Here is a 24144-nt window from a genome sequence, read left to right as displayed (position 1 = left end):
CAACTAACTAGGTTTGTATAATATTCTAAATCCTTTGTTATTGTTTCAACAATGTTCACAGCATCTTCAACAGGAATAGATTCTGTAACTCCTAATCATTAAAGTTTTATCATGAGATTACAGCAATTCACTTACATCTTCACACCTCACTTCTCATTCCAGTTCTTTTGCTATTTCCACCACATCTGCAGTTACTTCCTTCATTGAAGTTTTGAGTCCCTCAAAGTCATCCGTGATGGTTAGAATCAACTTCTTCTAAACTCCTGTTAATGTTGATATTTTGATGTCTCATGAATTACACAAATGTCCTTAAAGGCTTATTGAATGGTAAATCCTCAACTTATTTTTCCGAGCTCCATCAAAGGAATCATTATCTATGGCAGCTGCAGCCTTACAAAATGTACTTTTTAAATAATAAAACTTGAAAGCCAAAATTACTCCTTGATCCATGGGCTGCAGAATAGAAACTGTGTTAGCAGGCATGAAGACAACATTAATCTCCTCGTACATCTCCATCAGAGCTCTTGGGTGACCAGATGCATTGTCAATGAGCAGTAATATTTTGAAAGGAATCTTTTTTCCTGAGCAGTAGGTCTCAACAGTGGGCTTAAAATATTTGGCAAACTGGCTGGGGATGGTGGCTCATGCCTATAATCCTAGCACTCTGGAGGGCTGAGTCAGGAGGATAGCTTGAGCTCATGAGTTTGAGACCAGCCTGAGCAAGAGCAAGACTCTGTCTCTACATCTCTACTAAAAATAGAAAAAATTACTCAGGCATGGTGGTTCGTGCCTTTAGTCCCAGCTACTCAAGAGGAGGATTGCTTGAGCCCAGGAGTTTGAGGTTGCGGTGAGCTAGGCTGACACTATGGCACTGCCCCAGGCAACGGAGTGAGACTCTTGTCTCTCACACACACAAAAAGAAATTCAGTAAACCATGCTATAAGCAGTTGTGCTGTCATCCAGGCCTTGTTGTTCTACTTACAGAGCACAGGTAGATTTAGCATAATTCTTAAGGGTCCTAGGATTTTTGAATAGGAAATGACCATTGGCTTCAACTTCAAATTACTAGCTACACTAGCCCCTTGTGTCCTTTGAAGCTTTGAAGTCACACATTGACTTCTCTTTACTAGCTATGAAAGTCGTAGATGGCATCTTCTGCCAATAAGACTTTTTTTCTGCATTGACAATCTGTTGTTTAGTGTACCAACCTTCATCAATGATCTTAGCTAAATCTTCTGGATAACCTGCTGCAGCTTCTTCATCAGAACTTGCTGTTTCACCTTGCACTTTTATGTTATGAAGTTGGCTTCTTTCATTAAAACTCATGAGCCAACCTCTGCTAGCTTCAGACTTTTCTTCTGCAGCTTCCTCACCTCACTCAGCCTTCAGAGAATGGAAGAGAGTTTGCTCTGGATTAGGGCCTTACGCTGGATGAGGCTTTGGCTTAAGGGAATGTTGTAGTTGGTTTGATCTATCCAGATCACTAAAACTTTCTTCATATCTGCAGTAGAGTTGATTTACTGTTTTACTTTCATATCGTTCATGTGTTCACTGGAGTAGCACTTTTAATTTCCTTCAAGAACTTTTTCTTTTCTTTCTTTCCTTTCCTTTCCTTTCCCTTCCCTTCCCTTCCTTTCCCTTCCTTCCTTCCTTCCTTCCTTCCTTCCTTCCTTCCTTCCTTCCTTCCTTCCTTCCTTCTTTTTTCTTTTCTTTTCTTTTCTTTTCTTTTCTTTTCTTTTCTTTTCTTTTCTTTTCTTTTCTTTTCTTTTCTTTTCTTTTCTTTTCTTTTCTTTTCTTTTCTTTTCTTTTCTTTTCTTTTCTTTTCTTTTCTTTTCTTTTCTTTTCTTTTCTTTTCTTTTCTTTTCTTTTCTTTTCTTTTCTTTTCTTTTTCTTTTTTTCCGAGACAGTATCTTGCTTTGTTGCCAGGACTAAAGTGCAGTAGCATCATCTTAGCTCACTGCAGCCTCAAACTCCTGGGCTCAGATGATCCTCCTGCCTCAGCCCCCTGAGTAGCTAGGACTACAGGAGTGCACCACCATGGCTGGCTTATTTTTCTAGCAGAGACAGGGTCTTGCTCTGTTGTTCAAGCTGGTCTCAAACTCCTGGTGTCAAGCAATTCCTCTCCTCTGTCTCCCAAAGTGCTAAGATTACAGGTATGAGCCACTGTGCCCAGACAAGAACTTTGTCTTTACATTTATAGCTTGACTGCTTGGCGCAAAAAGGCCTAGCTTTTGGTCTATCTCAGTTTTCAACATGCCTTCCTCACTAAGCTTAATCATTTCTAGCTTTTGATTTAAAGTGTGAGACATGCAACTCTTCTTTTCACTTAAACACTTAGAGGCCATTGCAGTGTTATTAATTGGCCAAATCGCAATATTGTTGTGTCTCAGGGAATAGGGAGACCTCAAGAGAGGGAGAGAGACAGGAGTGGTGTCGGCGGAGCAGTCAGAACACACACACCCTTTATCGATTAAGTTTGCCGTCTTATATGGGCATAGTTTGTGGTGCCCAAAGCAATTATAATAGTAACATGAAAGATCATTGATCACAGATCACCATAACAGATATAATAATAATGAAAAAGTTTGAAATATTGCAAGAATTACCAAAATGTGACAGGGTGACGTGAGGTGAGCGCATGCTGTTGGAAAAATGGTGCTGATAGACCAGCTCACTGCAGGGTTGTCTTGAACCCTCAATTTGTAAAATATAATTATCTGAGAAACAGAATAAAGCAAATACAATAAAACAAAGTATGCCTATAGTTACTTTCCTAACAGTATTCTCAAATTTAGAAAGAATACATGCCATTGTTTATGTTACATTCCTATACATAAAATTTTATAACATGCTTTTTAAATTTTAGCACATAGTATTTTCCATGTGATAGGTCTAATAGTTACATTATAGTACTTTCAGCTGATATGTAATAGCTCACCCTCCTTTTTTTACATGTAGACTTTCCTACTTTTTTTTACCCTAGCAACTTCTTTATGCATTAGAAAAAATTCTTATTTTTTAAAGGATAGTGTATATTTTCAAATGTGAAGATTTCCTTAAAGGTCTTTATACTTCTTATACACTTACTTTTATTGAACAAAATAAAATATTACATAAAATGTTAAAAACTATTTTAATGGGTTGTGTTTTATAGACTATGGTCTTTTCAGAAGAAACAAGCAAAAAGATCCTCTGGAACTTGGTTAAGCTAAAGTGAAAATGTAAACAGATGACAATGCCATTAGATTTTGCTGTGTTTTCTTTAATGGTGTGGAGCAATCACGTAATTTGTTTAACAGAGGGGGCTCAGGCACCTTGTAGATTTTCCTCTGGAACACTGTCCATGTAAGAGTAAAAACATCTGGCATTTTTTTTAGATGCTATGTGGAAATTATGATTATATTGATCATATGAATTCCTTTCTTTATAGCCAGTCCTTTTCAGTCAATAGGGAGAAATGCATTTTTCCCCTTAAAATGTTATGGAGTCATCCATAATGGACATTTTTCTTCAAATGATATCTTTTAGTATTTTAAGAATGGTTCACTTCCAACCTTAATATTTTTTTAAGAGTAGAACATTTTATATACCACGTCTGCTGGTTAATTTTAAATGGCAAAATGATGCAAAAGGGCATCAGGACAAGGACTAAAATATAGTTAAATGGTATAATAATTGTGGTCACAGATTAACTTGATTCTGCCCAACAAAATGCAGAGGTAGAAAAAGTAAGTCAAGAAGACATTCTTGGGTAAAAAGTTAACAGGATTAATTATTTTTTTTATTTTTATTTTTATTTTTTTTGAGACAGAGTCTCACTCTGTTGCCCAGGCTAGAGTGCCGTGGCGTCAGCCTAGCTCACAGCAACCTCCAACTCCTGGGCTCAGACAATCCTCCTGCCTCAGCCTCCCGAGTAGCTGGGACTACAGGCATGCGCCACCATGCCTGGCTAATTTTTTTTGTATATATTTTAGTTATTTGGCTAATTTCTTTCTATTTTTAGTAGAGACGGGGTCTCGCTCTTGCTCAGGCTAGTCTTCAACTCCTGAGCTCAAACAATCCTCCCGCTTCAGCCTCCCAGAGTGCTAGGATTACAGGAGTGAGGCACCGTGCCTGGCCAGGATTAATTAAATCAAGTTATATTACTTTAGAACATGTTTGATGTAAATGAAAGAAAAATAAATAAACATTACTTCATCATATATAGGTATTATTGATCTTTAGCAGTGTTATATGTTATTGAATATATTAATTAAATACATTTATTAAATGTATTAATAATGAAATATATTTTATATTTATGTCTATTTTTAAAGTACAAGCTCCTTCTAAAATCAAGACATAGCCAGAAATAGTAGTAGAGGCAAGTGGGTTTGAGAGAGTTGTTGACACACAGGTGAGTAATAGTCATTTTTAAAAACAATCAGTTATGTAAGGAATTGATTTATGAGATGAGATTAAAAGAACTGAATTTCTTTGTCTGAGTATGAGTAAAGGCAGGATGTGACAAGGCTCTCAGGTATTTGAATGATGCATGCACTCAGTAGGATGGGGACACTCATGACCTCTGAAGTTGAAGGTGGAGCCAGGGGCAATGCGAATAGAAGCCTGGCTTTTATGTCAAGGGTGAAGTGTGTGCACCAAATAGGGAATGGATTTTTTTTTTTTTTTGAGAGTAGTTCTTTCTAGAAGCTGCTCCACTAGATTTAATTTGCTGGAGGGAATATATGTTGCCCCATATATAGAGGGACCAAATGACAAGATGCTTTCCTCCCCAGCCTACTCCGGCAACTGGGCAGAGCTCTACTGCCAGGGGCAGAGGTATATGGACCACTAGGCAGGGAATCTGGGGCCTTGGGGGAATTCTGTCTCTCTCCAGATTGCCAAAGGAACCCTGTACCAGTGTGGGTGTAGAGGTGTGGATTTTTTTCAGGGAGACATTTGGCTACATAGCATATTTTTTCCTGTATTTCCTTTCCCTGAAGACAATTGAGTTTGGTTTTTAATTTTGCTTGTTAACCAGTATTAGAGATGGTTCCCCAGGGCCCACAAGACAACCGTCTATTTCACTTTGAACTTTTGGTGGAAACCATCTTAATCATGATTGGCAAATGCTGAGCACCTACTACAGGACAGGCACCAACTTTAGACTTCATAGCATATAGTATATAAAACATTCTCCATTGTTGACCAAAACATTGTTATGTGGCACAGATGCATACACAACAGTGGTCCCATATAATATAATCTGTATTATTAGATTATAATACCATTTTTGACTGTACCTTTTCAATATTTAGATACACAAATACCCTTTTGTTACAATGGCCTATGGTACAGTAACGTGCTATACAGTTTTGGAGCCATAGGCTATGCCATACTGCCTAGGTGCGTGGTAGGCTATACCATCCAGGTTTAGGTAAGTACATGCTACCATGATAAAATCACCTAAAGATGCATTTCTTAGACCGTATCCCTGTCATTAAACAACACATGACTGTATATGTACGTATATATGTAAATCTTCTTGATAACACAATAAGGCAGATACTCTAGTAATCCCCTGTTTTATACATGAGAAAACTGGGACACAAAGAAACTGACTAACTTACCCAGGGTCACACAGGTAGCTACAGAACCAGGGTTCAAACCCAAGCAGTCAGGCTCCAGAGTTCATGCTCTTAACCACTTGGTACAGTGGAGAGAGGAGGACTAGACAGATGAAGATAGAGGAGGGAAGTCAGAGGTTTAAAAAGACATAGGTCTTACACTCCATGGGTTAAAAGAGGCCTCTGCTCCACATTTCCTTGCTCAGGGCCCAGGCTGATGAGGCCAGCATCACCTGGAGCGTCACTCTGCCATGGCAAAGCAAGCATGTGATGAATCATGCTCTGGCTGTTCATGCAAAGAGGACACACATCGCTTCTCAGAAATCTGAAACCATGTCTATTAGAGTTTGCAGGTGGGGAAGAGAGGGGCTGTTGTACCCTGTGCCCAGAAAGAGACTAATTGATCATGATAGCCCCAGTTACTACCCCTAAAAGATTCATCTCTAAAACAAATAGACTTTGAGCCATTGCTTCTGTCTTCCCCCCAGACTGTCCTACCTAACTGAGACATCAGGCTTTGTATGTGAAATCCTGGAAATTCTGCACACTTGCCGTCAGCCCCACCTCTTCTCATTCTACTGCTCACTTTTAGACCAGGATTCCTGACTCTTGCTGGTGCGCCCTATGTATTTATTCAAATACAAAGCTTATTTGGAGCTCTTGGGATCCCCGAGTCCTGATATAAGGAGAAAGAAAGTTGGCCCATTTCTATGCAGCTACATCATCCCTCTTCCCCCCAAATGACCCCATCTCTCTAGCCACATGCCAGTTGCTGATCTCTGAGCATACCATGACATTGCCTATGGCTCTATGCCTTTGCTTCCGTGGTGCCTTTCCAGAAATGCCCTGCCCACCCCACTGTCCCAACAGACCAGACAGACTTATATTTATCCTTGAGGATTCAACTCAACTTTGCTTTTCTGTAATTTTTGTGTATTGCCTCCTCATATGTAAAGCCATAAGTTTTCTGTAAACGTCTGTTATCACTGTTTCTGTGACTAATCACCTATTTATACTTCCTTTTAAGGATTTCAGGGTAGAAGTGCTGTTTTGTGTTCATCTGTGTATCAGTAACACATTACTAGACAGTGAGTAACTTAATAGATCTTTGTTGAGCTGAAGATTATGAAGGTTATGGAGACACTGAAGCTCTACAATTACCAGAAGTAAAGTAAAGAGAAGTAAAGTCATACTTATCCTAAAAGAAAAAAAAAACACACCTCCTTTGAACTAAATCATATTTGGCCATTAAAGGTTGACACTTTTGTTTTATGCAATAAATGGCCCAACATACTTAATTTAACAAAAGAATCTTAACAATGATTTCACCTGTGCTTAAGCATCAGCAGTTGGTTTTCTGCAGAATTTGGGGATTTATGCAGTATTTAGACAGTCCTGTAGCCCGGACTGGCTGGTGTTGGATACGGGGCACTGGGTGGGTTTAGGAGATGGCTGGTGCTCCCCTCCTGAGGGCGGGGCGATGTCAGACACTTTGCTCTGAAGACAGAAGAAAGCTCTGAGGAAAAAACGCTTCACCCCATGACTCTTTTGTTTTTTCCTTTAACCTCTAAGGGAAAAAAATTGCACACCATTTTCTTCAGGTACATTTTCTAAGATGTGGTGTCCCCTTCAAAGCTTTCTTTGATATATGTGGGATATGGAGATGAAGGAAAGGAAAAATGGGAAGGCAGAACAAATAAAAAATGTATTCAGAATAACTATTCAAAGATACCTACTTTCTAAATTCTTAGCACCAGTGTTTTGGTGCGTTTAGGTACTTAGGGTCTGTACAGGTGGCTTTCCAGGAGAATGAACAGTAGATTGCTGGTTTGGAAAGCGGGGTGGGATTTAGAGATCGCCAAGAGGGCCGCCTCCTGACTTAGCAGATTACTAAGGAAAGCTTCAAAAACAAAAATTAAATTTTAGATAGGGGGCCAGACATCTCAGTTTGCCAGGACCAATCCCAGTTTGCACTTGATGTTCCAGCATAATTATTACTAGTGCCCTCTTTTATTTTCAGAGTCATAGTCTGGAATGGGCGTCCTGGTTTTGGGGTCATGCAGGGCGAAGGATATTGGTGTGATGAATGGGAAAGAAAATGACTCCAGAATAAAGATGGTGAAGGGAGAATTATCTTATGAGAGTAATTTCTGTTCAGAGTTTTCCTTAAAAGGTTTCTTGTAGTGCTTTCTGAAATGCCTTGCAGACTTTCTTCTGACGCACTTCTTGACATCAGTTTGTTTTTCTTTGGTGCAGCTTTTATGGGGCCAGTGTGTCTCAGTGCAGCCTGAATTTCTTTAAAATTTGTGGGCAGCCTTGCTGAATGTGAGTGTGATTCAAGCTTGGACAGATTGGCTGTGAATGGGGTGATAAGAATAGAGAGAAACACATACCAGTAGACCAAACTTCCTGTGCACAAGCCTTTGAATACTGTGTTTCACTCTCTGAAATAGCATTCATCTTAAGGATGGGATCATTTATTCCCTCTGGAATTAAGCAATACCATTGGCAGCAAAAGAAACTATTTTGGGAAGGAGATGTGGGAAGAATTTTGCTATGTATTCCAGGCTAGGCAGAAGTACCTTTCATGCTTTTGAAGACCGCACTGTTCATTAGAGCCCTGGTATTGGAAGATGACAATTTTTAGATACTCTGAAATATAATTAGTGCCAAGGCTAATGTATACATAGTATAATCTACAAAGATTAGTGAAGACTGAGTTCAGATGCTTCAATTTAACTAGATGGCAGAAAAGGAAGTTTTCTTTGTTAATTAGCCTCTGATAGAGATGCTGTTGAGAAGTAAATTTGACATCTTATCCCTGCTCCTCTTTTCACATATGTCCCTGCAGGTTGTTTTTGCGGAATCCCATGTAAACTTTTCCAAATTGTTGGAGAAGTCTAAAATAATGCAAGGAAGGCTGTGTCCCCCTATTCCCTCCCCATAAAGCTGAGGTGGGTAGGGCTTGGCAGTTGGTAGCAGCTGCAGAGATAAATAAGCACCAGGGCTCCTGGATGGACAGGGTGCAGAAGAGCCTGGGGATGAGGGTGTGTAGTCAGGCGTGCCTGGCCTGGGAAGAGGCCATGAGGACGGAGCTGCATCTGGAGTCCAGAAGTTCAGGAAGTGAAAGGGAGGTGCGAGCTTATGGCAACTAGTGTAAAAGTCCTTTTGATCAAGCTATTGCTCTTTTATTTTTGGGGGGTGGGGATGCTTACTTTAGAGAGTAGATATAAGTCATATACACCTTAAATGACTTCTATTTTGTCATTTAAATAATGTGTTTAAGGGAACCCAAGGAGTTAGGTCAGTCTGTTCCTACTTGACTTTTCTACGTGTTACAACTTCACTAATAAACAGCTAATTGTCTTCTGAATTTTGTCTTTACAAATTAACAAAAATTGGAATGAAAACAGCAGCCCAGTGCTGCTTAATATTTTCCTATTTTGTTACTGATAAGCAGTATGGAAAGTCTTTTTCTATGGAGGGCTTCTGACCTCTCCTCTCAATATGGTAAATGTAATCACAACAGATGGTTTTTGTTTTTAATTCTTTTTCACTTTGGTATTGTAATTAACGTGAAGGGTAAAGATGTTGAGGTGCCCTACCTCAAACAATGCTGTCTAGGCTTATGAGAAGCATTTTGTAAATTACATACCATTGTTCACAAATATGTAATTAATTTACTTAAAATTAAAAATCATGAATGTCTGCCTGTTTTGCATGGGGAGTCTGGTGCAATGTCAGTTAGTGACACTATTATAGACATCAATGGCCTATATATTGATTTTTTTAAAAAAACAAATGAACTATTATTTTATTTCCTAGCTAAATGAATCGAAGTTTTAGTGATCTCAGAATTTGAGCTACATTGATGTCTATCTGGACTTGATGTGAAATGTTCTTCATTTGAGTGCAACATTCCTACATTTTTATGATCTTAATTATTTATGGAAGAAATTAGTGAAAAAGACCCTCCATGGTGACTAGGCATAAAACAGTTTTGAAAATTTTGAAGAATTTCAAGAAAAAATAATTGAAGACATAATCTTTTAAATTTTAAAAAGATTCTTTCAGTAGCTTTTTTCTCTTTGTGTGTCTAACAGTAGAATAGTATTTCACAGAAGGTTAGAGAATTAATTTTAAGCACAAGTATTAAGTGTACAGTGATGAAAGAGCAAGATATTGTTGAAGGTAGATAAGTAGAAGATGGGAAAGAGGATAGATAGGAAATGGAGGTTAAAAAAAAAAACACTTTGAAGTGTTGGAGAATTGATAAATCAAGAAAAGGCTTACTGAGCGCCGACATGTGCCAGGGTCAGCCCTGGGATATACTGATCAAAGGGACAGAAGAAGCCAGAATTGAGTTCTGGAGGAAAATCGGGCATTGTTAACCACCAGCCAAGTGTCTGTGGGTTTATCCGTGGAATGAAATTGCCAGTAGTCCCAGCCTTCTCGGTGTTTTTGTTTGGAGTTGTCCATTTTCCCAGACTCACTGGCTTTCCCCTCCTCTCTGTGTTCTAGGAGAGACAGCGTCTGGAGACCATCCTCAGTCTCTGTGCTGAATACACAAAGCCTGACAGCCGCTTGTCCACCGGCACCACTGTGGCAGACGTGCAGAAAATCAACAAGGAGCTTGAGAAGCTGCAGCTCTCTGACGAGGAGTCCGTGTTTGAAGAAGCCCTGGTGACCCCTGATACAAGATACAGGTGCCACTGGAAGGGCTCCGTCCACGATGCAGACTCTGCTGGCTTCGGGAGTCTCAGTCAGAGCAGTGCTAGCTTCCTTGCCCCCAGGAGCATCAGGAATGAGGAACTGCTCAGTGAGCGCACCAGGACTGCCCCCCAATCATCCTCTGCCTTTCTGAAAGCTTCCAGCGAGTCCTCTTACCTAAGCATCCTACCAAAGGTAACGCTGGCTCAAAGACATTAGGATTTAGGGCCTGGGGCTGTCCATATGCTTTAGCCTGGAAACTAAAGATTTTATCATGCTAATTTTCCAGAAGGTTTTCAGTGAAGCTTCAGTTTAAAAGGCAATTAGCCAAACAAGGTGCAGTAAATTAGGGTGTTTACCATAAAGTAACAAATTTGCACTGTGGAAAATGTAGCAGCACGAAAGAGTAGAAAAGAAAGAAAGAAAACTTTCTCTTCTCCCTTCCCTCTTCCAATTGTGTACCTGAGAGATAAACAGGTGTCAAATAGGTGTCAAAAGTGCCTTACCTGCCTTCCTAGTATTTTCTGTGCATATATGGCCATTTATTGTAGACATAGATACATTTATACACCCACATTGTGTTCTGCGCTTGTTTCTTCCTCAATGTCTTGGGCATATTTGCATGTTGGGACACACAACTCTACCTCATTCTTTTTAATGGCTAAATGGCATTCTTTTGTTTGACAGTACCATTTAAATTGTTTCCCATTTTTTCCTAATAAACTGCATATGCAGCAAATATCTAGGATATTTGCACAATTCTGCAATTGCATCTGTAGGATCACTTACTAAAAGTGGAATTGCTCAGTGAAAGGGTTTGTATTCATTTCAATCAGTATTTCCAAATTATACTCCCAAAGGACCATATTTTCAGGCAACACTTTCACTAACAGTTTATGCACACACCTTGTTGTCCGTGCCCTTGCCAAAATTTTGTATTATCGGAATTTGTCATTTGGCCAAATTGATGGGTCTTTTATTTGCTTTCCTTTGATTATGCATGAAGTTGGGCATTTTTTCATATTTTTAGTTGTTATTTGTATTTTTGACCCATTTATTCACGTTATTCATTCTTTTTTCATTGTTTTATTTGTCTTGTTTTTTACTGAGTAGTAAGAGCTGTTTGTGGTAAGCAAATTAGCCAATTAGCCTTTTATCATGAGTGGTCTTCCCTTTGAATTTATTTATGATATTTTTTGGACATATAGGGGTTTAAGATTTCTTTGTAGTCATAATTATTAGTCTTATGGCTGCAGATTGGTTTAAAAATGTCTTCTGAATGTGAGGATCTCTTAAATGGAGTTCAAGGAAAAGCTCTTAGTGTTATTTTTTCACTCATGTTAAGAATTTTTTTCTCCTAGCACTCTGGGAGGCCGAGGCGGGTGGATTGTTTGAGCTCAGGAGTTAGAGACCAGCCTGAGCAAGACCAAGACCCCGTCTCTACTAAAATAGAAAGAAATTATATGGACAACTAAAAATGTATATATAAAAAAAAATTAGCCAGGTATGGTGGCGCATGCCTATAGTCCCAGCTACTTGGGAGGCTGAGGCAGGAGGATTGCTTGAGCCCAGGAGTTTGAGGTTGCTGTGAGCTAGGCTGACGCCATGGCACTCTAGCCTGAGCAACAGAGTGAGACTCTGTCTCAAAAAAAAAGAAAAAAAAAGAATTTTTTTTCTACAAAAATTAAAAAAAAATTCCCCCACCTCTTTTCTAAAAAGGGTTTGAAGGAGCTTATGATAAAAGATATAAATTTTATTGGACTAGAATTAGAACACCAAAAATAGTAAATAGGAGGAAAAATCAGGCTCCGAAATCACAAGGTGGATTTATTTATTTAGGAATAAGTAGGATTAATTTGTTAATTTACTTAATTAACTCTTACCCTTAAGTTCAACTGTGAGATTCTTTAGTTAATCTTTAGTTATAAGAAAAGGACACATATTGATTCTTTAAGAGACAGACATTATTATAGTGCTAAATTCTGGCAGAGATTTTTCACATGGAGCATTTTTCAGGGGAGTTTGTGTTTTTTTTTTTTTTTCTTTTTTGCTTGTTTAGCTTCAACGAGACTTTTACACTATACATTTCTGGTCAGAAGTCCTTGTATCTTCCATCATATATCAGGACTCTAAATTGTTAAACACATGTTGGACATCAATCCCTTCTTTTTCCTAATGACCATGTTTACTTTACTAATTCTTAGTGGAGAATAATTCTGAATAGGACATCTGTCTCTGTGGCCAGAAAGTTGCCCTTATTAGAAACCAGGATGGGGAGGAGGATGGGGGCCAGGAGGAATCAAACGCTGTTCAGGCAAAGAAAAGATCTGCCAATTTTTGTTAAAAACTTTGAGCCGTACACTCTCTCTAAAGACTGTCTTTTGGGAGACAGGTTTTCTCCTGGAGAGGGCTGTCATAAGAAACCTGTTGGTGTGTAAACAAGCAGATTGTGGCAGATCATGTTTTTAATTGCTCAGATAGGTTCTTAGGGGATAGGAGGACTCTGAAACTTAGAGCAGCACCGATTGTTGCAAGAGATATAAGACTGTGCATCCTTTAGAGGCAGGAAGCATCAGGAAATGTGGTAACATCAAACAGCTGGGCACACAGCAGCTTAGACACAGCGCAGGTGAGAGAGAGGATGATGGGTTCCAAGGAACTAGTTTTTCATTTATTACTTTTCAAAGATAGACATATATTACCTGCTCCCCTCTGTGTGGATCATTACCTCAAAGATGGCATATTAGAGGATGCACATATATGTGTGCTTATTAAAACATGTCACTATGGTAAATGGATTCCTATGCCTTACTGTAAAAAAAGTCCCAGAGAAATTAAAATGAAGGGCATATGTTTCAAATTTCAACTTTCTCTGTCACTGTAAAACTAAAAGCATTTAGTAGCTCTGTATTGGTTTTCTTTATTTGGTTAATAAATGAGATTACAATATCCTCACTCCATCCTATTACAAAGCATTCAGTTTTAGAATGCCTCTTGAAGATTTTGCTTCTTATAAATAACTTTTAAAAAGAAACCACAAACATTTCCTAGATGACATTTATTGCTATAAACAGCCCCTTAAGGTGTCTATTATTAAATATACCTATCATGATAAACTTTCTAAAAACTTGAATTATGCAAATACTTATAATTCCCACTATTAATTATCTTTACTCCCTACTTGCTTATAGTTTTGCAGATTGTTCAGATATTTTGTTTTTTCCTAATGCTTTGCTTCCACCTGTGAGAGAGATATTTTTAAACCATGTTGGGAGTAGAAACCTAATATGTAATCTTGACCCAACAGGATACTGGCCTTCATGAGGCTTTCCTGCTAGGATTACTCCTGGGTGATTTTGGAATGCCATTCCCTGTTACAGGCATTCCTCACAGCCTAAAACAGGCACCTAAGTATTAAGACAATGAGCTTTATTGTCTGTGATAAAAAGGTCAGCAGTTGTTTTATTAGTTGATAAGATATTGGATTTAAGATGACAATTTAAAAGCTAAATGTCAGAGCTTGGAAGGCCTGTATACCTTTGTTCTAACCAACCTGAGATACCAAAGTCTCAATTGTTTAATCTCCTTCAGCAGCTGCAAAGTAGGGTAAAGAATAAAGAATATCTTCTTGTCATGAGTTCTATAAAATAAAGAATAAAGAATATGAATAAAGAATACAGAATATGACATGATAGATGTCTTCTTAATGTTATTATCAGGATTATTAAATAAGCTAAATGAACCTAGTGAGGTATACTAAATTTTAAATTTTGGGGTGGTTAATTTGAATATTCTTTTCAACAGTGAGTAATCTTCAATAATTTACTCAACTGGTCTGCTGTTTTTAATTTTCAATTGTGAAATTGTATAATTATTGACTTACTGGTCCAAATAATTACTTCTTTTTCAAAGAGAGATAAAAATTAAATAAATAATATGCCCATACTAGCTTCCCTTGCCTTAAAGAAAGACTGGTCTCTACCAGGTGATATCCAAGATAACTAACCTGAAATTCTAGAAAGAAGAGACTATTTTCAAGTTATTACATTCTCTTCTTAAACAATAGTCACATTTTAGCCGTGTGTATGAGCCACAATATTCCTTTCTTCCCTGGACATGTGTCATTAACTGTGTTCAGGAGTGTAAGTACACCCTCTCTCACTTAATTTGTTTCTTGACTTTCTCAATCCTTGCCAAGGAACTCAGTTTTTCCATGAAATAATTTTATGAATGGTGGCCAGTGTCCTATTTTATGTAGTATCTTAAACATTATATAGGAAGAAAGTCCGCAGAACAGAGACAGTAAATAGTGCACCAGCACAAAAAGTGAAATACACAATTAATTTAATATTGAGTGTGTAGTTTTAAGTCATTTTGTGGGTCCCCAAAGTGATGTGCCCTTGCTTTTCTACCTTGTATTGGGAAGGAAACAAATAAGCATGAATTCTCACTTGCAGTAACCCTAGCAGTGGGACCTAGTAGTATGGCTGGAGACTCAAGAGGCTTTTGTAGATGTATTCACTTGGGAGATGGGAGAGAATGTGGAGCTGGTAATGAAGGTAGCAGTGTGCCCAAGAGATCCCTGAGAAAGGTGTCAAAAGTCCCATCTCAGTTCTGGTTCTCTGCTGTGCTGAACTTTCTCTATAACCATGGAGAAGTCACTTCAATCTCTGCATACGACAACTTCCTCATCTGTACAACCTCTTAGTTCTTTTAGCTTCCAAAGGATATGAATTTGTGAATTGAAGGTATATGAGCTTACCAAAGAACCCAGCTGCCGAGGATGGCATGGTCTCTATGGGAACAAGCATCAGAGTTCCAATTAGACCATCACAGGATGCTTTTGGAATCCACGTGGGCTTGGAGACAGTAAAACACTAGACTTGAGGCTGGTTTGTAAGTCAAGAAATTCTAGAATTGAAGTGTGAATAACCCATTTCTGTGTTGATTAATTGCAGACCCCAGAGGGTGTAAGTGAAGAACAGCGGACTCAGGAGTTGGCCGCAATGGAAGACGCCCGGATAGTAATTCTGAACAACCTGGAGGAACTTGAACAAAAAATCAAAGATATAAATGACCAGATGGATGAATCTTCCAGAGAGGTATAAAGCACAAGTTCACTTTTTACCCTCTCCCTTTTTTTCTTTCTTTCTTTTAACTTAAAAATAATGCTGTTTATTAGGGTGCAGGACTTCGAGGACAAATACGTAGAAATCAGCATGAGCAGACATTTGTTCGATGGGTCCCATGTGTCAGTAAAAATCACCTTTTTTACATTCCTTTTTCTTTCCTTTCTTTAATCAGATGAGATCAACATATTAACCCATCTTTAATGTACTTTATGTATAGCCTGACATTGTCTTAACTAGTATGTGCTTTCTGACCTGCCACAGGACCTGTCAGCTGAGGTACTTTGTTTTAGGTGTTCAAGTCCAAATCCAACAAACGTTTCCTGAGTGTGTTACTATGAGTTGCATATCATGTTGGCACTATGGGGGAATTCTCACATGAATCAAACATACACCCAGCTTTCTAGAGGTTTGCAAACCAGACAGAGACACGCATTCTATAATTATAATAGAATACAGTAGCAATGTTTATGTTACTTCCATGGAGTGAGAAAGGGCCCATAATTCTGCCTAGGGGAGGTCTGCATATCTGTCCTCACAGATGGTGCCAATGGCCCCATAGTAGTTAGGGGCTCACCTGTTGTTTTGCACACATAGACCCTGGAAGCCCCTCCTGCTGGCATTGCTAGGAATGCAGAAGTCACACGCGGGGCTGGGGTAACTTTCACTTCTCATGCTCTAGGGACAGAGAAAGAAAGAGGTGGCTGCTCCTGAGGTGGTTCGTGCTTGAGCCTGAACCCAAACAAATAGGCAAAATATTCTTGAAAAGTAAGCAGAAAGGGGGCTATAATAGAAAGTTAAGTGATAACTAGTCTTTTTTTTCTAGCAAATATATTTTTAGCAAATATATTCCAGCTTTCTTATATAGGAAATCTGACTCTCACATGGGCTTTCTGGAGTGTCCCCCAGGCCCCATCATCTGGCTGCCACAGTAGTACTTTTGGAAATTTGTAGCTGTTACAAGTGCATCTCTAAAGTGGGCAGTTGAGAATGTCTCTGAAGGTGAAACGCTTCTGAGCTTTGTTTTGTGTCCTTAGTTGGATATGGAATGTGCTCTTTTGGATGGAGAACAGAAATCTGAAACAACTGAACTTATGAAGGAGAAGGAGATTTTGGATCATCTAAACCGGAAAATAGCAGAACTAGAAAAGAACATTGTTGGTGAAAAGACCAAGGTAAAGAAAATTATATTTGAATGCAATTTTTAGGGACAAAGTGGTGGTCCCAGTTGAGTGAATTTAAATGTTAAATGGAATTACCATGGTTGTGTGTGTCATGTTCCTGGAAACGGGCACTAGAGGAAAGTCCTAAGATCATATGTTGTCACCAACTAAGAACTACCAGCTACTGGGCAGATGATGCTAAGAAAGCAGAGCCTGTTTGCAAGCTGGTGTTCATAGCAGCTTATCCTACTAGAGATGAGTGAGTTGTTTTGTTTTGTTCTGTTTTTCCATCAGCCTTTCTGCTCTTTTGATTCCACTGTTTTTTAAAGATTTTTTTTAGTATACTGAACTTTCCTGCTGGTGCCCGCTAGGGATGGCTTAAGCATATTTAAATATGCTTGCCTTGTTTCTTTTCATTTTTCTGTTTATTAAAAAGATGAATGGAATCCATTCATTTCACCTGCCTTGCCTTGCTATTGTCTTCAATGCAAGTGCACTGCTTTTTGAAAAACGTGTTCAAGTTTTTGCAGGGTCCTCACACACTGCCAAGTGAAAGCTATCTGTGAAACACAGTTGACGCTTAGCTTGGAAAAGGTTTTGCTTATACATTTCAGGCCACAACCTGAATGTTAGCTGATATCTACTAGGGAAAGTCTGAAAAATTACTCGCAGATTTTAGAATTCAGAGTGGTAGTTGGGTTTTTGGTTTGTCTGTTTATGTGCTTTTTTCCCTCTGGGAAATATTATACATTCCTCTCCTATGCTAAGTTAGTTACAGCCGAACCAGGCCTACAACTAAAAATAAAATTCTGATTTGGGAAAGAAAAAAGTGGATGAGTTTTAACACATTCTTCCCCACTCACCATGTTCTCTACTAAGCTGAGAGAAAGAAAAATTTTTAGTTTGAGTAAGATCTAGTGGTAATGTGTGGAAAGAATTTCTGCTAAATGTGACTTCCTTTTTAGGCTCTTATTTGTTTGAGACCTATAAATAAGGGCATTTGATCTTGGTGCCAGCGAATGTGCTCAAAATGATACTGTCAGAAATGGAAGGCACATTAAAAGCTACACATCAAATTTTTGGTTGCCTTCATGTTAAAATTAAGGCTGCACAGCTTTCTCATATTAAATTTTATGCGTGTTCATTCTACCTCCAGACCTTTAAATAATAAAAGCTCTATTTGGGTAATGGGTATATTTTTCTTCAGAAGGTCAAAAACAAGTCAAAGAATTGGTCTAAAACTGCAGTTGAGGATCAGTTAATGGTATATGCTTTTCAAAGATTCTGCACTGGCACAGCAAAAAGCTTTAGTTGGAGGCATCAGATGTCTTGTTTTGATACTTGTTAGTATTTTACTATTAAGTAAATACTAATTAAATTAAGTAATGCTATACTAATTTTATTACTATTTATGTCATATTGGAAAACTTGTGAGACATAGGAATGGGGTATCATGTTCCCTATGAACCCTTCTGCTTTCCTTATCCATGAAGTTATTTATTTTTGTGTAGCTCACATATGGCATGGGCTGCAAATTCTATTGGTCTGTCTCTCATTAGCATCTCATCTGATTTTACACAAAAGTGAAGCAGGTTGAGCCAGTGCTAAACCTCACTCCCCAGGGAAGGCTGTGTTCTATTCTCTGGACCAAAAGTAGAGGGGGAACTTCAGGAACATGAACAGAAACAAGCAAAGAGGCCACCTCCATCCTTCCTGTTATTGTTTTAGTGGCCTGACAGAGGCTATGCACAGAAGAGGGGACTAAAGGGGCTTGCAGCATAGGACCAGCTCATGCAGCTGTTAGGGGATTAGCTGGTCTTGGAAGGTAGAATTATTGTCTGTCATCACATTGTATATAAAATGGCAGAAACTGGCTTGGGGTGAGGGACTCCAGAATAGGGTGAGGGAAGTGGAAACAAACACTGGCCAAGATGATGTAACTACCTATTCTTGGCAACCAAACTCAAGTAGAGACTTGACTACTTGGCAGCATTCTTGTATTTCTCAAATAAACTTATTCCACCATTGTATGACACAGCTATTTCATACCTTCACTCTGTTCAAACCTCTGGCCCATTTTCCTCCCTCTGGCTCAGAGATGCTCTCACCGTCTGCTCCCCTGAAAAATTAGAAGCATTCTGTCTTTTCACAACTAAAGAAGCTGCTCTCCTCCCCACATGACCAGTCCTTTTGGATGTGCTCAGGATGTCATCCCATCTCACCTTCTGAAGGTCTTCAGTCTTTCTGCATGCACTGTCCTCTCCCCACCAATTTCTCCCTCTTTCCTGGGCCCATGCTGCCAGTGTGCCAACATTATTATTTTAAAAATAAACTACTACCTTATTATTTAAAAATAAGCTATTATCTCTTCTTTCTTCTCTTTATCACAGCTAAACTTTTCAAAGAATTTTCTAGGTATACTGTCGCCTCTTCCTCATTTCCCAGTTAACCATTCTTCCTATTCCTGTGGCCTTAGACCTCCACTACTCATCCGATTTGCTCCTGTTAAGACTACTAAAGACCTTAGCGCTGCCCAGCTCACTGGGTGCTTTTCCACCCTCTCGTGATCAAACTCCTGAGCAGCATTCAATATAGGAGACATCTTGTTTCCTTGACACTTGCTCCCTCCTCCCCTCATTGCTGTCTCTGTGCACCACACTTTTCTGGTTTTTCTTCTATTTCTCATGTCTTTCATTCTCTAATCATCCCTCAGATCATCTGTGATCTGAACCCAGTTCTCTCACATCCTCATATTATTTTGTAGCTATGGCTTCAAGCTATGGCTTGTACAAGCTGGTGACTGTCATAGGTGTGTCTTTAGCCCACAGCTGTTTTCTGAACTCTGACTCATATCCTCTAGCCTACCTGACATCTCCACTCAGATATTTCATAGGTATTTCCAACGGAACACACCTATAGCTGAACTAGATCTTATCCTTCCCTTGCCTTCCACCCACCCCCAATCCTCCAGCTCCCCCAGTCCAAGAAATTGCATCTCTATTCACCTATATATTTAAACAGAAACCTGGACATTGATCTTGACACTTTTCTCCATGATCCCCACATCCAATTGGTTATCAAAGTATTAAATATTTCTCAGTTACTTCAACATTTCTGCATCTCCACTATCAGCATTCTCTTCTAAATCACCAAAATCTCTTCTTTAGTCCCATTTCCACTTGCTTCCCTTCAATTCATTCTCTTCACAGAAACCAATGTGATTTTCAAAAAAAATAAAAATTATATCACTCTGGTTGTGTCCCATTGCACTTTCTATAAGTGTAAATTCTTTACCGTGATCTATCACTACCCTCTCATTCTTCACAGCACTCTCACGGTGGCCTTCCTTTCTATTGTTAAAAGATCGCTGCCCCCTGCACAGTCCTTTGCAGATACTGTTTCCCCTGCCTCGAATTCCCTTTCCCGTATTTCATGCCTTGTTGGTCCTGTCTTTCGGGGCTCAGGTTCAGCGCCAGCTTTTCAGAAAAGCCCTCCTAGACCTTTCTAGTTGAGATTAGGTTTTCTCTGTTGTTCTTTTAGTCCTTTTACATATCACATTTATAATTTACATGTGTTTTGGGCTTACAGGATATTTATTTTCCTCTCTATCATGTGAACTAGAGGAGGGCACTGTGATCCATTGTCTATCCAGCCCATAGTAGGTGCCAGAATACTGCCAGTGTGCTTTGCGAATATTGTCCTTGGATTCTCCTGCCAACAGCTCGTCCAGGCTGGGCCCGGGCAGAAACACTGAGCCAAACACCTGCCAAACAGCTACATGCAGCCAAGTGTCAGGACAGCTGGGCTGGACTGCTCAAGTGCACATGCCACTGGGCCCGTAATCACATTGCCAGTGAAGCCAGAGCGTAAGACAGAAGGAGGAAGTGGCCTTTGCCCTTTTGGATCGCGTTTCCTTTTCCATACACCTGTTGCTGCGGTCAGATATAAACTGTGGAATGAGAAAAGCAAAACCTGAAATGATATCCCTGTTGGGCAAGCTACCATTCAGATGTCGATGGTACATCCTGTAAGTCTGGCCCTAGACTTCTGGAGACAAGACCTAGAGCCATAGGAAAAAGGTTTAATAACACCTCAAAGTTCGAATATTGATGTGAAATTATTGACATTGTTTTCTGGGCTCTGGAGTATTAGCATCTGGTCCTTAGTATTATGTCTTTTAGCTGATTTTGGAACTATCAATTTATTTTACATATTTAGTATAAATTAATATATATTTATTCATGATTACTATTTATTCTGTGTTACCATATAAAACATAAACTCTAGACATAATTACATATACAACATAAAATGCAGACCATTTGTTTTATTATAATTTATTGAACATTTTTGCAACGGCTCCCTGGGCTGGCCTTTCACTACCCTCAGAGGTACCACTGGGAGAGCATCAGTAAGCCTGTTTCCATGTTACCATGAGCTACATGCCACCTGCCCATTGTGTTCTCAGATAGTAGCTACATCTGTGATGGATAGAGCCACTGTGAACACTGATAAACCCTGAATAAATGTAAGAATCTAACTTGAATGGAAACACAGAGGGGATGTTTGTTTGGTGAAGCAGTAAGCAAAGACACCATCATGTTTTCTCTTGGCAGGTGAAAGAAGGGACTATTACCTCTGGTCTAGGAAATGGTTTTAGTTTAGCGGGCTTGGTGACTGAGTAAGAAAGCCACTCGCACCATGAAGGCCAGTTGGGGCAAAGGTCTGGTTGTGGCCCTGGCATCCCTTCCCTCTCACTCTCCGTCTCCACTCCAAGAGCAAGGCTCATTGAGAAAACATGCATGTGTTCATGTAGATTTTGTCTATATCTACTTCTAACCACATTTGAAATTCAAAATTAAATATATTTTTTCAACTGTCTCTATTTTTGGATTATCTATGTTTCATCTTTGCTTCTTAGCACGCTTTTGTTTAAGGACAATTATTTTGTGTATTCACACAGATATAGTGTGACATTTTATAGCCATCATAGCCCACATACTTAAACACCCTTAAACACACTAACCATGCTTAAAGGTTTGAACTGAAGCTTAAATCACTCTGTGCCATACCACGTGTTCCTGAGTGAAATCTTAGATTATTTGACTTTCTAATTTTTCTACAGTAAGCATATGCCATTGCATATTAACTCTTTTCCCCCATTATTATCTCGACAAGTACCTGTTACTTCCTCCCCATCCTTCCTTCAGAGCCAGGGGAAGACAGTGAGCGTGGCCCAAAATTCTTCAGCAAAGTGTTAATGCCTCTTGAGTGCAGAGCATTTGCCAAGTCACAGCCAGTGTTCACAAGGGACCCAGCCCTTCCCGTGCCTCTTTCTTACATTTCAAAGTTAGCTCCCTGGTTAGAGGAAGTGGAAGTATATCGTGGATTTGGGGATTAAATCAATGGGATTCCAGGTTGGAGTTATTTTTTCTGGTGGTTGTTTGATTGCATAAGTTCTTAGTGTTCTGGTTTTCCAATTTTTTTCTACACCAAACATCCATCAGTTGTGTAATTAAAATATCAAAGCCAAAGGAAAAAAATCCTAAGAAAGAAACATAAAGATGTGCATCTTTAGAAGCAGAGAATGAGTTCTTGACAGTCACTATTTGTTGACACGGGTCTGTAATCTTTCTTCTGCAATTCCAAAATCTGAAAAGTTTTGTGGGGGAAAAGAAAGCCCTTTTGTAAAGTTGAATATTCATAAGTGTAACTACAGAAATAGTAACATGTTTGATTAGAGAGTATTACCCCAGACGTCACTGGAAATGCCATATAATATAAGCTATATGATCTGTGTTACCACTATCAGATTCAGAATATTCTAAAATCTGAAACACTTCTGGCCTTAAATAGTATCATGGACATATGCACATGTCCAGATTCATCAAAACAAATATTTAAACATGTACAGTTTTTTAAATATAGCAATTATAGTTCGTTAAAGCTGTTAAAAGAAAAAAAAGAATTTCATATAAATGTTTATGGGGCTAAAATAGTTGCCTAATCTATGAACCCATAAAAATGCCTGCCTACTAAACAACCTCACAGGGTTTAGGAACTGGAAGGAAAGGGGATTCTCAGGGTGTATGGAGAGGACTTTGTGTAGACCTCCCTTAAAAATGATGGCTTAGGGACTGTGAATTTCAACACATCAGTGCATCAATTCCAAACATTTTCATGAAATGTGGCCCAAGTGCCTAGAGTGTGCTGAATTCTTTGCTAAACAGTTTAGAAATTACAGAAATGGATCTTAACTTTTAAGAAAATCTTCATCAAGCTAAGAGGGTTGCCAGATTGAGCAAATAAAAATCCAGGAAGCTCAGTTTGAATTTCAGATAAACAGAGAATGATTTTTTTTTTAGTATAATTAAGTCCCATGCACTATTTGGAACATACTTACATTAAAAAATAATTTGTTGTTTATCTGAAATTCAAATTTAACTGATGTCCTCTCTTTTATCTGGCAGCCTGATAAATCAATAAATTAAACATCTTTTCAGGGTAACCTTGAAACATCTGTGTATTTGGTATTGCACACTTACATATGGTAAAATTATTTTTCATTAGTATTCAAGAATACTATTCCATATAATATTGACATTCTAATAGAGCCAGCAAGTTAAATTTCAGGCTCTTCCTTCAAGAATATGACTTATAAGAGAGAAAACTTAATTACTGTGTTCTGACTACCAGATCTAGCAAAATACATAGTCTTATGATGAGCCTTGCATGTTTAAGATCGTTCAAGATTATTGGCAACTCATGTACAAGTTCAAATCATTTAGGGTAAATTTATAAACACTCCTGACCATTTGTATGATTAGAAGATAAGCATTTTGCATGTGACCTTGAAATGCATCATCCCTTTCTGAATGAATGTTGAATATTGGAATCTATCATAGTTTTTGTTTGGTTTACGTGAGGCATTTAATTTGAAATGTAAAATTTTACAATTGGGCTATTACTTACAAGAGAGGCCTTTTATACTATGAAGTATTTTAAGAGCATTCTTTGATGGATCCTGTATTAATGTGCTGTGTCTTCATTAGAAAAATCAATTGTAGTTAATTGCCTTTTCCTCTCACATAATCCTGGGTGGCTGAATCAGTGGTTCTCAACCTGGCTGCATATCAAAAAACCGGGAGAGGCTTTTAAAATGCTTGTTACCAGGCCTTTTGGCCCTGGATTTGTGACTATACTGGGCCTGGGAAATAGTATATTTAAAAGCTCACTCAGATTATTCTAATGTGCTACATGAGGACAGTGATCAAGTGTCCTCTTTTTCTCTAGACCTCTTTTAATCTTTATTGAGTGAGCGAACAACTCACTATGGGAACAAATAGATGCCCAACACTGATTTTTGCCTTAATTTATCCATGAATAACTTACCTTAAGCCATATATAACTGTGGAACTTTAGGAATATCAGTGTTAAATATATAAAATAGGCAGCATCTGGCAATGAATTTGTGACCCAGCTGAATTTTGCTAGCACATCCAGATAAGATGAGTCAAAGCAAGACCAGCGCTA

General features: G+C 38.7%; 1 protein-coding gene across 15 annotated transcripts in view; it reads left to right on the top strand.

Moving 5' to 3' along the window:
• Positions 1-24144, top strand: part of PHLDB2 (pleckstrin homology like domain family B member 2) — a 97755-nt gene that overhangs the window by 30460 nt on the left and 43151 nt on the right. For all 15 annotated transcript variants that reach the window (XR_006732700.1, XM_045540316.1, XM_045540315.1 and 12 more), the window contains 3 exons: positions 10131-10514; positions 15278-15421; positions 16486-16623. Coding sequence is in view for 14 of the 15 variants with exons in the window: in XM_045540316.1 (XP_045396272.1) it covers positions 10131-10514; positions 15278-15421; positions 16486-16623 (666 nt within the window). In the remaining variant the exon portion in view is untranslated. The remainder of the gene's footprint in view (positions 1-10130; positions 10515-15277; positions 15422-16485; positions 16624-24144) is intronic.

The sequence above is a fragment of the Lemur catta genome, chromosome 1, assembly GCF_020740605.2.
Source record: "Lemur catta isolate mLemCat1 chromosome 1, mLemCat1.pri, whole genome shotgun sequence".
Lineage (NCBI taxonomy): Eukaryota > Metazoa > Chordata > Mammalia > Primates > Lemuridae > Lemur > Lemur catta.
Note: the sequence above shows the minus strand (reverse complement) of the source record. Positions and strands in the feature narration are given on the sequence as shown.